Source organism: Archocentrus centrarchus, chromosome 24 (assembly GCF_007364275.1).
Source record: "Archocentrus centrarchus isolate MPI-CPG fArcCen1 chromosome 24, fArcCen1, whole genome shotgun sequence".
NCBI lineage: Eukaryota > Metazoa > Chordata > Actinopteri > Cichliformes > Cichlidae > Archocentrus > Archocentrus centrarchus.
In genome coordinates, this window is record NC_044369.1 from 17,678,981 (window position 1) to 17,694,438 (window position 15,458).

General features: G+C 39.8%; 1 protein-coding gene across 2 annotated transcripts; it reads left to right on the forward strand.

The window, feature by feature from the left end:
- Positions 1-608: 608 nt before the first annotated feature.
- On the forward strand, positions 609-11,038 carry sh3bgrl2 (SH3 domain binding glutamate-rich protein like 2). Of its 2 annotated transcripts, XM_030721483.1 has the most exons (5): positions 609-876; positions 4,707-4,892; positions 6,479-6,559; positions 8,376-8,393; positions 8,830-11,038. In XM_030721483.1, exons 1-5 carry the CDS (start codon positions 832-834, stop codon positions 8,842-8,844), a joined length of 345 nt encoding a protein of 114 aa, XP_030577343.1. In that variant the 5' UTR covers positions 609-831; the 3' UTR covers positions 8,845-11,038. The 2 variants fall into 2 exon arrangements, with proteins under 2 accessions (XP_030577343.1, XP_030577344.1); XM_030721484.1 differs by lacking the exon at positions 8,376-8,393.
- The last annotated feature ends 4,420 nt before the right edge of the window (positions 11,039-15,458 follow it).

Below are 15,458 nucleotides of genomic sequence, written 5' to 3' on the forward strand. Positions count from 1 at the left end.
AATGTCCATCTGCAAAACACATCTCCCGCGCTCTCTACTGAGGAGCGGTGGGTGCACACTGGTGACATCATCAACACAAAAAGACCAGACTGTCGTAAAGAGACATCACAATTACGACTGTTACAATACCTAGGTGCTAGTTTTTATAAACCTTTCGCCATGGAAGTAATTAGAACACCTGAATTCAATGATTTGGATGGGTGAGTGAATACTTTTGGCAATATAATGTATAAAAAATATTTTTCTTTTACAACGTAGCCATCTGAAATTGGGTAGAGGATAACTTTCTTGAAGTTGACAAAATCCTAAACAAATCAGGCGCAGGAAGTACTATTTCTTTCACAATAATGAGATAATTTTCTATACTTCACACTTGTTTCCTGAAATCGGAGCATCATCTAAACTTTATGTCTTACTTAATAATAAAAAACATTAATTGTCTGAGACATATAGGAAAACACTGACTCGACTTATCCAATTTGCAATGTAAATAAATAAATTAAATTAAATTAAATTTCAGATTAAACACGAATCTTTACCACAGGGTTGTTTTACATTGAAATTTGTGCCCGGAAGTGAAGTGTTTTTTTGTATGACGTGCATTACGTCCGCGCTATGAGCGATGTGGCTGCTACAGTCAGGACGAGCGCACGCTGTTTTATTATGACGGCTCAGTTTAAATATTGGAGCCGGGTGGCTTCGCTCATCTAAAGCACATTTGCATAGATTTCAAGTATTTAGAGGGTTTTCTTTGTTTTTTGAGGGGGAAATAAACGAGGCGCGCTGCCACCAAACTGTTTGCTGACTGTCTGACATTAATTTGGGATTAAAATGGTCATCAAGGTTTACATCGCCTCCTCAACCGGCTCTCTCGCGGTGAGTGTTTGCAAATGTGCCATTGAACTTGTCGACAGGAGCTTAGAAAGAATGCATTACAAAAAATGTAAATTTTTTAAAAAGCCGTGTGTAAATCTTTAGGGTTACGCTTTATCGGCTGAACGTAATTATGTAAGCGGTCTAGGAGTGCGCCTGTTTGCGCTCATCCACTTTAGTCAAGCGGTGACACCAGTCAGCATCATCAGACAGGTGAGAAGGCTGCTCACGTCCTTTATTTCTCTAAAACCACAGTATATGCACTAGTATCGCAGTTGATATTACAGTTTGGCTTGTGGCCTCATGTAGTTTAGAGAAGATAAAGAACCTGAAACAAACTGTTATTAAACCTCTCATCTGTGGGCCAAACAAAGTATAAACAAGGCATGATAGTCCCATTAGGCTCCATCAAGATGTACACAGGGACTGACAAAATAACAAACATTAGATTTTTGTCTGATTGACCCAGTATAAACATAAAGGGCATTCAGTGCCCCTTATTTTATAAGAAAAAAAAGTTTTTCAGCATTATCAGAGTTTAGATTAAAACCAGCAGGTTCCTGTATTAACCCAAAAACAGTCTCTTTTATTTTGTGCTAAACAAACATCAGTGGATCTGCTGACAGCTGGAACATGATTCGTACCAGTCAGTCTTTGTTGTATGTTTATTTTAAATGGGTCATCTCCTGCATAACTGTAGTCGTTTTTAAATTTTTAATTTCTTGTAGTTTTCAATTGTAAATTAAACACAATTTGGATCTCACTTGTAGCTAAGTGTAAAAAAAAAAAGATATTTGCTGAGATCATGATGAGCTCAGGGATGTGATCAATTGTATTTCCCACATTTTCTAACATTTTTTCAGAATTTCACAGATTCATTTTTATTAGTCAGTAATGTCATGCACAACGAGAAGAACTGGATGCAGCTGCTGTCCTGCTGCGCCTTTTGGCAAAGTGCAAACACACGCCACAGAGAAAGTCCAGCTGATATTGAGCGTGGGCAGAAAACCATCACGCAACACTCCTGCAAGAATGCTAAAAGAGTTAGGTAATGGGACAAATGAGTAATATTTATGTTATCATGCTCTGTCTCTTGAAGAGAGCAGGCCAATCTTTGAGTGTTTACAAAGGAGTTATTTTTAACCCTATGACACATACATTTGAAACACCGTCTCCCAATTTTTTTTTCTTTTCACACACAAGCAAGAGTCATGCTCGCTTGAACAGGTCCGCCATTTGGCGAGTGGTGAAGTCATGCAAATGTAATTTACTCTGAATGCTTTTGAATTGAGTTACATGATTGAATAAAGAGGAAAGGTGAGGCTGGATCCTAGAGATGATTTAAAGTGAAATAGATGTGTGTGCGTGTATGAGTGTGTGTATACCAGGAAAAATATAGCAGATAAGTTCTGAAAGCTGGAGGCGTGGGGGACGACGCGAAAGGCTGCAATCTTTTTAATGAATTTGGAGAACACCAAAATACAAATGCTGCAAAATAGGAAAAGCAGGGATCAGAAGACTAGTAGTAAAAAAAAAAAAGTGCAGCTCACAGTTTAACGGCAGCAAATTAGTGGAGCGGAAATATAATGAGCACAGAATGAATGGGATATAAATTAGGTTATCCCCCACTCTTTAGGGAGATATTGAGTCTCACCCAAATGTCCCGTTGTGAACGTAGGTTTTATCAATAAAATTGGTCACTATGACATCCTTGCATAATCTGACTTAATTTTGAAATACTGGCTTTGGGCAGGCATGGAAATCCATTCTCTGAATAAAAATCTTTGTGTACTGCGTGATTTTAGGTGTAATATTATAGCAAAAAAAGCTTATTTTTAAAACATTTTTTGATTTTTCCAATTCCCCAATAGTAATTTATTATTAGTAGTATTTTTCCATTGCATGCCTTTCATATTCCTTTCCCTGACTATAACTGAAGGATAAGTCTCTTAAACTAATCCCCATATTTCATTAAGTGCTCTCAAACAATTCATGTTTACTCATGTGACTTCATTGTTTCTATGTCTTAAATCCTACATGCACACACACATGCGCAGACACACAAAATCTGAACTCATCCATCCCACTGACACAGTATTTCGCTCACACTCACAGGGGGCACTTCTTTCATTATTTAGACCCACGCTGCCTGTCTGTCACCTTAAAGGACAACCATCTCATTTATACTATGCTGTCCACTAGCACTGTGACAAACAGTATGGACTGCTCACAGTGATTCTAAGTGAAGTTTGAACCTCTGAACTGTACAAAAAAAACATTTGTCTCTTTAAAGATAGTAACCATCATTTACTGTCGTATAAGCTTTATAAGTCCAGATAAAGTTGTTTTATGATCACACACAGAGGAGCTTTTAGAGCAAGACAACAGATGACTTGAATCTTGTTTGGATGTGTTTTTGAATAACAATCCCCTGCTGTCCTTTAAGGCAGAACAATAGGATCATTGTGTCTCCTTAAGTTGAATACATGTACATGTAAAGACACACACAGCACAGCACAGACAGCTTTTATCTTTTGCATTAACGACAGATTTCTGAGGACAACAATAAGGAAATAGATAATTGATAATAACATCTGGTCATAAGAAAGCTTTGTTTTTTTCTTCTGCCCCAAATTGTTTCAATTAATCTGCTTTTTATGATGTTAATGAGTGTTCAACAATGCAATCTATTGTTGTGCGTGCACACACAACAATAGATTGCATAGATGATAAAACTGAATGAATGTATAATGTTGCAAATAGAAACCAGTTTTACATTATATTTGATGTTGCTACGCATGTTAAATGAATTCAAACTCTGAATGATCGCATATTCTGAAACAAGAAAAGACAATCCATCAGGCGGGGAAGCAAAAGAGACACACATGCCAACAGCTGTAGGTCATTTGGACTGTGTATCTAATGAGTGTTTATGACCAAGTGTGGGAGTGTTCTGTCTTCTAAATTTATCCTTGGATTTTGCTTTCCCACAATTCACAAACACACACTGTCCCAGGGTGCTTGAGTCAGGACTATAGGGAGCTGTTGCATCCATCCTAGACCACAGCTGACAAGGTTTGCTCCACAGGGCACTTCTAAGAATGGGGTAAACTCTTGCATACACCCTGTAGTTGTAACCTGCCTATACAAGTGTCCTTCATTATCTCTTGAAAGGTACTTGCATACTCATACTTTCTGTACCGCCGCCTGCAGTAATGGCTGAGCCATGTCTAAATGATATGAAATATTTTGTTACTTAGATAATAGAATAATAATGATTGTAACTGACAGGTTCGTTGATGAATAATTATCCTTAACTGCAGCCTGTAACCTCTCCTGTAATTCAGTAATTGTAGCGATCTAAGATGAGGCCTACAGTAGAAAAGGATGTCAGGATTTCGATTTCAAACACAAGCCCCTTCACTAATCTAATCAATAATCCTCCGGACTACTACCAGAATCAATTTGCAGTTAATGCATATACTGCATTTCCTCCATGTGTATGAGTGGGCGCGAGAGCTCCATTCGCTCTTATCAGTGTCAGTTTACCGTTTGTCATTTAAGGACTGGATTCATCATCAAACTGCTTAGCGAGGGCCACTGTACAAAGGCAAGTGATATGACACACAGAGGGAGAAAGTACCATATTTAAACTGCACACACGATGCATGAAGGCAAAAGATTTAATCATGATGACTGTGTGTAATGCAGTTGTTTGCGTTAGTTTTTTGGTTTTATAAAATCCTGTTTTCTTGTCACTTCTCTATTTTGAATTCTTTTAAACATACATTTTCAACACCCCTTTTCTTTCTGTTAATTGCTGACCCGTCCAGGTAAAGAAGCATCAGCAGGCAGTGGTGGGTTTCCTGGAGGCCAACCGAATCGACTTCCAGGAAGTAGACATTACCATGCTGGAGGAGCAGCGGCTCTGGATGTACCGCAACATCCCCAGGGATAAGCAACCAGAGAAGGGCAACCCTCTGCCTCCACAGATTTTCAACGAGGATCACTACTGTGGTGTATGTGGTGGTGATGTGGTGATGGGTATCACATTATTTTTTTATAATTATAGACAGACGTTTTGAACACATCTCCCAGTCCAATGTTTTTTAAAAAAAAAAGACACTGATGGCTTTACCATCAGTGTCTTTCACTTGTACCCCCCCTTCATCGGGTAACATTGGTTATGATCTGGTGATCATTTGGCTTTTTATTCAATTTATCTGCATCTGTAAATGATAACTGGTTGTTGGAAAGAGAATACTTGGTTCAGCTGATTACACTGGAAGCTCCCAAACACTACTCTCTGCCCCCAGAGGCTGATTGATTCTCTTGCAAAATGCAGTATAGATAAATCTGTCAAAATAAAGATCTGCAGTTAAAGTCTTCAAATTGTACCTTGTAACTTGTTCTGTGTTCATTTACAAGGCACAAAATTGGGGAGTGGGGAGTGTTTGGCAGTAAAAATGGCCATATTTGGACGAGATAGTGGTTCCAAGTAGATAACACTATCGTTGCATCCACGGGTGAAGTTCACTTGCAAAGCTGGAGCACAGCCTTCTAGGGTTGTCTGTTAATGCAGTTAATCACACCGCAGGCAAATGCAGTTTGTTAGATATCTTCATTAAAAAGCCTCCAGCTGTCACGTTCCGCTGGTGCAGGCAAGGCAGAGGACCCCAATGCAGGACTCAGAGGCAAGAGCTTAATTTAGCTTGTACTTTAATTTAACAAAGTCTGGACGGGTGCCAGCAGTACCAATTACTAAACATAAACATAAGCATAAGCATAACTATGGACATAAGAACTAAGAACATGGCATGAGACGTGAAGCACACAGCAGGGCAGTGAAGACAACACTGACCATACAGAGACGAGGACGCGACAAAGAACAAAGCAAACCCAGGGGCTTAAATACATACAGGAGGTAATGGAAAGACAAGAAATTTAAGGGTGCCACTACCTATATATCAGCAAATAGCTAATACTGTCCAATAAATTGGCCCCATTGATATATCGGTCCAGTTTCTTAACTTGAATAAGCAGAGATGAGGTCTAGCAGCCAGCTGCTGTCCATTTGTAAATGAGGGGTAGCATATGTCCTGTTAGTTACCACCACAATAGCCTTACCGATGTTAGATGCTGCTTTGTGTTTGTTTTATATGACAACACTAATCATCCAAACCACATACACATACATACATTGATCATGCTGAGTTAAACATTTTGCAGGAAGCACCATGGATAGAGTTGGATTTTGCCAAATATATTTAAGGGTATGCCATTAGCTTACACTGATGCATGTCAATACAATGTAAGCTACCTATGTGCTGGTGATGTTGATCAGTTGGATCTTGCCAGTTTATATCCTCCACTGAGATTGCAGGCTGCTCTGTAATCCTGTCGTAATCCAGTTTCACGGATGGGGCAGATTATCTGCTCTGCGTCCCGTCACTCTCATTGGCCAAGGCTCTCCAACATTGCTCTGCAATGTCATGGAAATATTTTAAAAGCAGAATCAGAAGGCCTGTTTTTCAGGGATGCGTATAACTATCTTTCAAACTTGAAACAGTTGCACAACACTTAACATCCTCCTCTTCTCCGACAGGACTATGAAGACTTCTTCCTCTCTAAAGAGAACAACACTGTGTTTGCATTCCTTGGGCTCTCTTCCCAACCCTCTGTTAAAGTAAGTGAACGTGCATACACAAACACTGAAAGCCAAACCACTGAAATGGTTTCCAATCACACTCAGCTTCATTTTTACTTCATTTTGCAAACCTGCAAATTTCATCTATGTACTATTTAATTTGAATTTCATGCACATCAGCTTTTTTGGAGAAGTTGAAAATGGAGAAGTGGGATTAAAGACTTCAGATCCCATAGATCTAGATTCTAGATTCCCCTCAATATACACTGCTCAAAAAAAAAAAAAAAAATCAATACTTTTAAAACACATCAAATTTTATTGGGGAAAAAATCATGCTGATATGAACTGGATAATTTAGAAATGAAAGGATGCCACATTGTTTGATGGAAATGAAAATTATCAACCTATAGAGGGCTGAATTCAAAGACAACCCAAAATCAAAATGAAAAATGATTCAGCAGGCTAGTCCATTTTGCTGAAATTTTATTGCAGGAACTCAAAACGGTAGTCAGTAATTTGAATGTCCCCCACATGCTTGTATGCATGTCTGACAACGTCTGGAGATGCTCTTAATGAGACAATGAATCTCCTCCCAGATCTGGACCAGGGCATTGCTGAACTCCTGGACAGGTGCAACCTGGTGATGTAATGTCTCAGAGGTGTTCTGTTGGATTTAGGTCTGATGAGCATGGGGATCAGTCAGTGGTATCACTTAATTCATCCTCCAGGAACTGCCTGCATACTCTCACCACATGAGGCCAGGCATTGTGGGTGGCTGTAGCTCAGTAGGTAGAGCGGGTCACCTACTGATTGGAAGGTCAGCGGTTCGATTCCTGGCTACTCCAGGCTACATGCCAATGTATCCTTGGGCAAGATACTTAACCCCAAGTTGCTCTCCGACCGTCCCGTCGGAGTATGAATGTGTGTGAGTGTTAGCTAATTAAAAGCACTTAGCTTACTAAACATGGAAGTGCTTGTATGAATGGGAGTGCATGGGTGAATGTAAACATGTTGTATAAGCGCTTTGAGTGCTCTGACTGAGTAGAAAAGCGCTATATAAGAACTAGTCCATTTACCATTTACCATTTGTCATGCACCAGGAGGAACCCAGGACTCACTGCACCAGCATAGGATCTGACAATGGATCCAAAGATTTCATTCCACTACCTAATGGTAGTCAGGGTGGCATTGCCTGACATGTAGAGGTCTGTGCATCCCTCAATGGATATGCCTCCTCAGCACCACCAAACCAGTCATGCTGAACAGTGTTACAGGCAGCATAATGTTCTCCACTTGTCAATTCTGGTATTCTACGGCAAATCCCAGTCAGGCCCACTACTGGATGTCAGGCCCTCAAGCCACCCTCATGAAGTCTGTTCCAGATTTTTTGGACAAAGGGCTCTGGCAGTGCTCATCCTGTTCCTCCTTGGCACAAAGGAGCAGATATCAGCCTTGCTGATGGACCTTCTACGGCCCTGTCCAGCTCTTTAGAGTAACTGCCTGTCTCCTGGAATCTCCTCCATGCTCTTGAGACTGTGCTGGGAGACACAGCAAACCTTCTGGCAATGGCACATATTGATGTGCCATCCTGGAGGAGCTGGACTACCTGTGCAACCTCTGTAGGGTTCAGGTATTGCCTCATGCTACCATTAGTGACACTGACCCTAGCCAAATACAAAAAACAGTGAAAAAACAGTCAAAAGATGAGGGAAAAAATGTCAGTGGCCTCCATCTGTAAAACTATTCCTGGTTTGTTTGTTTTTTATTGTTGCCCCTCTAGTGCAGCTGTTGTTAATTTCATTAACACTTGATGATGTGCTCTGATTTCAATGTGTTCCTTTAATTTTTTGAGCAGTTTGCTAACATTAACCTGGTAAGTCTTCCACTTAGACATCCTCTTAGAATTTATATAACAATTATTCCTATTTTTCGATGATGAGTTAGGTTTTGTGTTTAGAGTTGCAGGAAAAGTCAGTCAGTACACAGCAGAACAGCTACAGTGGTTCTTTTGAAAGAATTAAAGGACCATTCAATGATTTAGTTGTCAAACAAAGGGAGCTATATTGAAGCATTACTGAAGAGGATATATATTTGATTTCCACAAGTCACACCCTTCCCTCTTCCTCCTCTAGATCTTCATTGGATAACTGAGTTACAAGTGATTTGATTAGATCAGCAAAATATTGCAGATGCATTCAGTTTGGTGTTTTGTAGAGATGTTTGGCTTTAGTCTACAAAAAAAATCGTTACAGTGGATATAAGAAGTATTTTTTTCACACTAAGCTTCTTTTTTTTTCTCCCCCCAACAGGATTCAGAGTCATAGATCAGACTGCTGATATTGGTTATCCACAGTTAGTATCACCTTCTGCATTTTGCCGCCTCCTTGTCCACGCTTCTCCTCCTTTGCTGGAAACTGGCCCACATGGACTTGCTTTGTTTGACCTCTTCTGACTTGAAAAACTCCTTAAACAATATTCCACTGTCACTGAGTCTCAGGCAAGTGTCTGACTCTCAAGAAGCCACAGAGACTTACTCACAGATGCAGGAGATTAGCTTAATGAAGGATGCATTTGTCTTTCTTTTTTGTGCTTAACACACTGTGATGGAAAACCTTGTTTCAGCAAATAGTAGCATAAATTCTGAGCTATTAGACGAAGTAGCAGCTTTTGCATCAGCAGACCAGTGCCCTTTGGATAACCTAAATGCAGTAGGTAGGGAAGAAATAGATCAGGTGAAGCAGTGTAGAACACATTATTTGAATATGTAGTGTGTTTGTGTGTGTGTGTTTGTGTTTGTGTGTGTTTGTTTGTGTTTGTCTGTGTGTGTGTGTGTTTCTGTCTCAATCAGCAGCTGTTAATGAAGGCCGTGTTAAGTGACTAGAGAGGGAGTGCTCAACACAGCCTGAAACAACCTAAGGCTTCGTCTTTTGCCTGACTGTGTGTACTTGTGAGACAAAGCAGCTGAAAACGCAGCACTTGAGACCAAAAGCATTAATAATTGTGCTGAATATTATTACTCAGATTTGAGTTTAGTTTCATCCAGTAAGAAACACCTTGCCCTTATGATTCCACTGTCAAAGTAGTTTCAGTAAATGATTTGCCTGGGATTAAAGACTAAAAATGATAGGTTTATCTTTCTGACCTCCCTACACTGTATGACACTCAGCTCAAAAAACATAACTCAAAGAGTTGATGAACAAGTGCATGTGATCTATTTTAATATGGATTAATATAAATTTGGTGCTCTAGTGAGTTTTTACAGCAGGATGATGTTGTGTTGTCTCAATCTGCAGTTCTGTTATTATGGTGTTATTGACACCATTATAACCAAATTCTATTCTTTAATCAAAATTTGCTGCACAAAAGTATGATTAGCATTAAGGCAGTCGTCTGAGCTATAAGAGTACACGTCATCCTATTACTCCACAAGTGCTGCTCATCAATTATCTATCTCAGTGGTTCCCAAAGTGTGGGTTGCGGCCTCCTGGTGGGCTGCTACGGTACTGCAGGGGAGCCACAGTAATAACAGAAATTCAGTTTGAAATTACAAGTATGAACAGTTACATATTTATATAAATGTATTTACTTATATAAAAAGTGAATTATAACTGGTAATAGGAGGTGGTTAGTTAGTGATATTGCTCAATACTCTCACTTAAATTTACTGCTCTTTGATTGAAGTTTATGTCCCAGTGGTGAGTGGGTCACTTATTGGTATTAGCACTTTACATACAACGACTGGGTAGTATTAGCAATTTATAGCCAACAGCTTGTGTTGTTTAAGTTTTTGAAATCAAACTTTCATGGTAATACATCATTTTCTCTTGTATTTTGATGAGAGTGAAGACAGGATTCTAGCCAGGAAGATTTCACAGGCCGGTGCTATCAGACGACCGCAGCACTCTTGACTTTGGGAACCACTGATCTATTGGCAAAGATTTTGTACTAACATGTGCCTCCTTCTTTCTGTATTCATGAATAGCAGCTGAAATGTGAGCAGACTGTCCTCTGTGTGTTTAAAATGAATATACGTAGTATATCAGGGCCAAACCTTTTTCCTGTTCTTTAGTCTGTATTCTTTGTTACCTCTATAAAATACCAGTACTAATCATATTCTATTTTATTAAATGATCTTGGATGGATGGCTGGCTTTATGTTTATATGTGAAGGAAAAAATAGACATGGCATTTTTCCCCCTAAATGTTGTGCCATTGTGTGAAAGGATATGAAATTTTCACATATATCAAACAGTTTATACTCTTATCACTGATGACAATCACAGCATTCCTGTTTTGCTGGTTTGTGTAAAGAATTGTAATACTTTGTGGTAAATTTTTTGTGAACAAATCTGTTAAAAAACAAAATCACTAAATGTACTTTGTTTCAACTCTGTGACTCTGATGTGATTGTGTTTTCTTTTTTACTGCTTGTAGCACACTTGTTTGATTTGTACTAATTTGACGCATCACTGTAAAGCATATTTTGCACAACAATGCTGATTACAATGTTTTAAGTTAATTTGCCTCTCTGTTTTTCATATACATATTAGTCTACTGTTTCCAAAAAATATGTATTTTTAGAGAGTCACTTTGTGATAAACAAAACAAAACAAAACAAAAAAACAAGACAACGTTTATAAAATCTATTTTCATGAGCTCTGTACTGCTTATGTGGTGTCATGCCAATCATACAAATTGTCTGAACTTTGGATCCACCTTTCTGCTGTTCAGCATCACAGATGAAGGGAAAGAAAACAGGTTTTACATGGTTGAAAGATGTTCGTGCTTCAAGTAAGAAAGATCAGAAAAATCAGATAAAGTTTTCTTTAGGGTTTCTGAAACATCAGACATTTAAAGGAAATATAAGATAACGTGGCAAACTCAGGCAGAGAATGAGTGTCTTCAGGAATGGGGAGCAGCTATGCAGATATACTCACTGTCCACTTTATTAGGTACACTTTACCAGCATCAAGTTGAACCTCTTTTGCCTTCAGAACTGTCTTAATTCTTTGTAGCATATATGCAACAAGGTGCTGCAAACATTCTGTTGGTACCACTCCCTTCCACTAGGCAAAAGCTGGTTCATCCCAAGGACAAACCCCCCAAACACAATATCAGCAACGTAGTGTATGCTGTCCAGTGCAGTGAAGAGTGCTCGGACCGCTACATTTGAGAAATCAAATAGCCTCTTCACAAACAAATGGCACAGCATAGAAGAGCCACCTCGACAGGACAAGACTCAGCTGTACATCTGCATCTGAAGGAGAAAGGGCACTCTTTTGAGGATGCCAGTGTTCACATTTTGGGCAGGGAAGACAGATAGTTTGAAAGAGGAGTAAAAGAAGCCATCTATGTCCACTGTGAACAACCATCATTGAACAGAGGAGGTGGATTACGTCTCCAACTTTCCCCCGCTTACAGTGCTGTCCTGAGCTCCCTTCCCAGACGTCTCAACCCCCATTCACACCTTTGTTCCAGTGACCTCAATGGGTCACATGAAACAATGGAGAAAAGTCCTAAATTGGTTTAATCTGAAACCACTGATTGTAAAGACCCACGCCTCCTTTCACACCTTGGCACATATGATTATGCACATGATCAACAGAGGGTCATAACCACCTCCAGGCTACGCCCACAGGGGTTTAAATACCTGGGTCTCTCCACCATTTGGTTTGAAAACTGAAGAAGCCTTTTGGATGAGAGAAACAAAAAAGAAGAAACAAAAAAGAAGTCCAGTCGCCTTTTTTCAGCCTTCAGAGACTACTATGACCTGGATGACTGAGAACCTACACAGACAAAAGTGAAATACGTTTTCCTGCATGGGTTTTCAAATGAGACACGTCACTGTATTCAATCAGAATGTCCATAAAATGGATAGATTTGGTTTAATTCTGTGTTTAGATCTGTAAGATCCTTGTAATATGTAATCTGATGTATTTTTGCATTTGTTAAGAGCATAAGCTAAAGATTTGTAAGCAGAGTGATTGATAGAGTATAAGGCTAAATTTACTGACGATTTATCAATCTGGAAAATAAATGTTGAAGATTTTAATGTGTTTAAATGCTGGATTTGAATCTCAGTTATATGTGATTAATCTAGCACAACCTTAATTTTGACCTATTCAGAAGATATATTAGGAAAAGTCTAAATTTGTGTTTATTTTGAATTATGATCCTAAATATTGTAATTTCATTTTATTTACAGTTTAACCAGCTGTCACTATGCTGTGTGTAGCCAGAGGGAAATAAACAACAACAACAAACAACAAGTCTATGTTTTTCGTAACACGTTCCTCAGAGATTTTGGTCCATATTGACATGATAGCATCACACAGTTGCTGCAGATTTGTCAGCTGCACATCCATGATGAGAATCTCCCACTACATCCCAAAGGTGCTCTATTGGATTGAGATCTGGTCACTGTGGAGGCCATTAGAGTGCAGTGAACTCACTGTTATGTTCAAGAAACCAGTTTGAAATGATTTGAGCTTCGTCAAACGGCACATGCTGGAATTAGCTGTCAGAAAATGGGCACACTGTGGTCATAAAGCAATGGACATGGTTAGTGACGATACTCAGGTACTCTGTGGTGCTTGAAAGATGCTCAGTTGTCACTAAGGGGCCCAAATTGTGCCAAGAAATTATCCCCCACAGAATTACACCACCAACAGCCTGAGCCACTGACACAAAGCAGGATGGATCCATGTAGAAAGCCAAGCCAAGCCAAGCCAACTTTATTTATATAGCACTTTAAAAACAGCGAGTGCTGACCAAAGTGCTTAACATTAAAACACAATAATATATGAAAGCATTAAAAAACATTAAACATAATTATAATTGATAAGAAAAACAAATGAGTAAAAGTTAATAAAAGTCAACTCTCAGACTGTTTCCAATGAAAAAAGATGGGTTTTAAGAAATGACTTAAAAATAGACAGTGAAAAAGCCTGTCTAATATGCAGCCTAGGTGCTGCCACAGTCCTCGGCACATCCACGAGCAGCTGATCAGCCGACCTGAGCGACCGGGAGGGCAAGTGTACATGTAGGGGGGGAAAGACCATTTAATGACTTAAAAGCAAATAAAATAATTTTAAAATGCACTCTAAAATGAACAGGGAGCCAGTGCAGTGAGGCCAAAACAGGAGAAATATGATCTCTCTTCTGTGTACCAGTTTAAAGATGAGCAGCTGCGTTTTGCACCAGCTCAAGACAGGACAGGAATGACTGGGTAACCCCATAATAGAGAGAATTACAGTAATCCAGTTGTGATGTAATGAGTGCATGGATTACGATTTCAAAGTCCTGTTTTGAAAGGATCTGTTTGACCTTAGCTAATTGTCCAAGTTTAAAAAAAAAACTTATAGTCACTAGATATTTTCTCTTTTTCAGACCATTCTCTGTAAACCTTGGAGCTAGTAGTGTGGGAAAATCCCAGTAGATCAGCATTTTCTAAAATACTCGTACCAGCCCAATTTTAAACCATGCCATGTTCAAAGTCCTTAAATCACCTATTTTCTCCATGGTCATTGGTTTAAACTTCAGGAAGATGCCTAAATGCACTCAGATGTTGCCATGTGATTGCCTGATTAAATGTTTGGATTAATCAGCAGTTTAACTGGTGTATCTAACATAGTGACTGGCAAGTGTGAATTTTCTATGGGGAACTGCAGTGGCAACTAGTGGACATGTGAAGAATGGTAGAACAATTCATGCTGAAGCAGGGTGAGGGATTGGAGGTTGAAAACATTGACTATACAATATTGCCTTTAACAGATGTATAATTTGAGATGGCTGAAATGGCTTAAGGAAAGAAGAAATCTGTTAACACTGAATTGTCTCCACAGGTGGATGGATGTTTGTAGGCCTAAGAAGTTAAGATTAAGATTAAGATTAAGATAGTGTTTATTTGTCACATGCACAGTTATACACAGTACAATGCACAGTGAAATGTATTTTGTACCTGCAACCATATATACACACACATATAAATAAGAAGAATAAAAATAAAAAAAAAGTAATTCACACTATACACTATACTCTATATACTATACACTATACACACTTTTATAAATTATAATATTTACATTGTGCAATAATGGTCCAGTTAGGGCTCAGAGTTGAGCAGACGGATGGCTTGTGGGTAAAAACTCTTCTTCAACCTTTCAGTCTTAGTCCTCAGGCAGCAGTAACGCCGGCCTGATGGGAGCAGGGAGAAGAGAGAGTGTCCGGGGTGGCTGGGCTGTTTTAGGATCTTCATGGCCCTCAGCCTGCACTGCTTGGTGTAAATGTCCTGCAGGTTGGGGAGGGTGGTTCTGATGGTCCGTTCAGCTGAACGAACCACCCTTTTTAGGGCCATGAAGTCCTGCTTGGTGCAGTTTCCCATCCAGGTGGTGATGCTCCCACGCATGATGCTCTCGATGGTGCAGGTGTAAAAGTTCCTGAGCACCTTGAGTGGGAGCTTGAAGTCTCTCAGCCGCCTGAGGAGGTAGAGACGCTGTCTGGCCTTCTTCACAGTGATGTTAATGTGATGAGTCCAGGACAGGTCCTGTGAGATGGTCACTCCCAGGTATTTGAAAGTGTCCACTCTTTCCACCTCAGCACCACTGATGACAAGTGGATGGTAGTCCCTCTGCTGCTTCCTGCTGAAGTCCACGATCAGTTCCTTTGTTTTGCTGACGTTGAGCAGGAGGTGGTTCTCCTGGCACCAGTTCTCCAGGCGGGAGACCTCTCTCCTGTAGGCTGTCTCCTCATTGTGAGAGATTAGTCCCACAACAGCAGTGTCGTCAGCAAACTTGATGATGACGTTGGACTCTGACGTGGCCTCGCAGTCATGGGTGTACAGTGAGTACAGCAGAGGGCTGAGCACACAGCCTTGGGGGGATCCAGTGTTGAGGGTGAGGGAGGATGAGGTGAGGTGACCCACTCGTACCACCTGTGGT

What these genes read in the sequence shown, in the direction of transcription:
- sh3bgrl2 (XM_030721483.1), top strand. Translation starts at nt 832, where the DNA reads ATGGTCATCAAGGTTTACATCGCCTCCTCAACCGGCTCTCTCGCG. An exon ending in CCTCAACCGGCTCTCTCGCG is followed by an intron (nt 877 to 4,706) that starts GTGAGTGTTTGC and finishes TGACCCGTCCAG; the next exon opens with GTAAAGAAGCATCAGCAGGC. An exon ending in ACGAGGATCACTACTGTGGT is followed by an intron (nt 4,893 to 6,478) that starts GTATGTGGTGGT and finishes CTTCTCCGACAG; the next exon opens with GACTATGAAGACTTCTTCCT.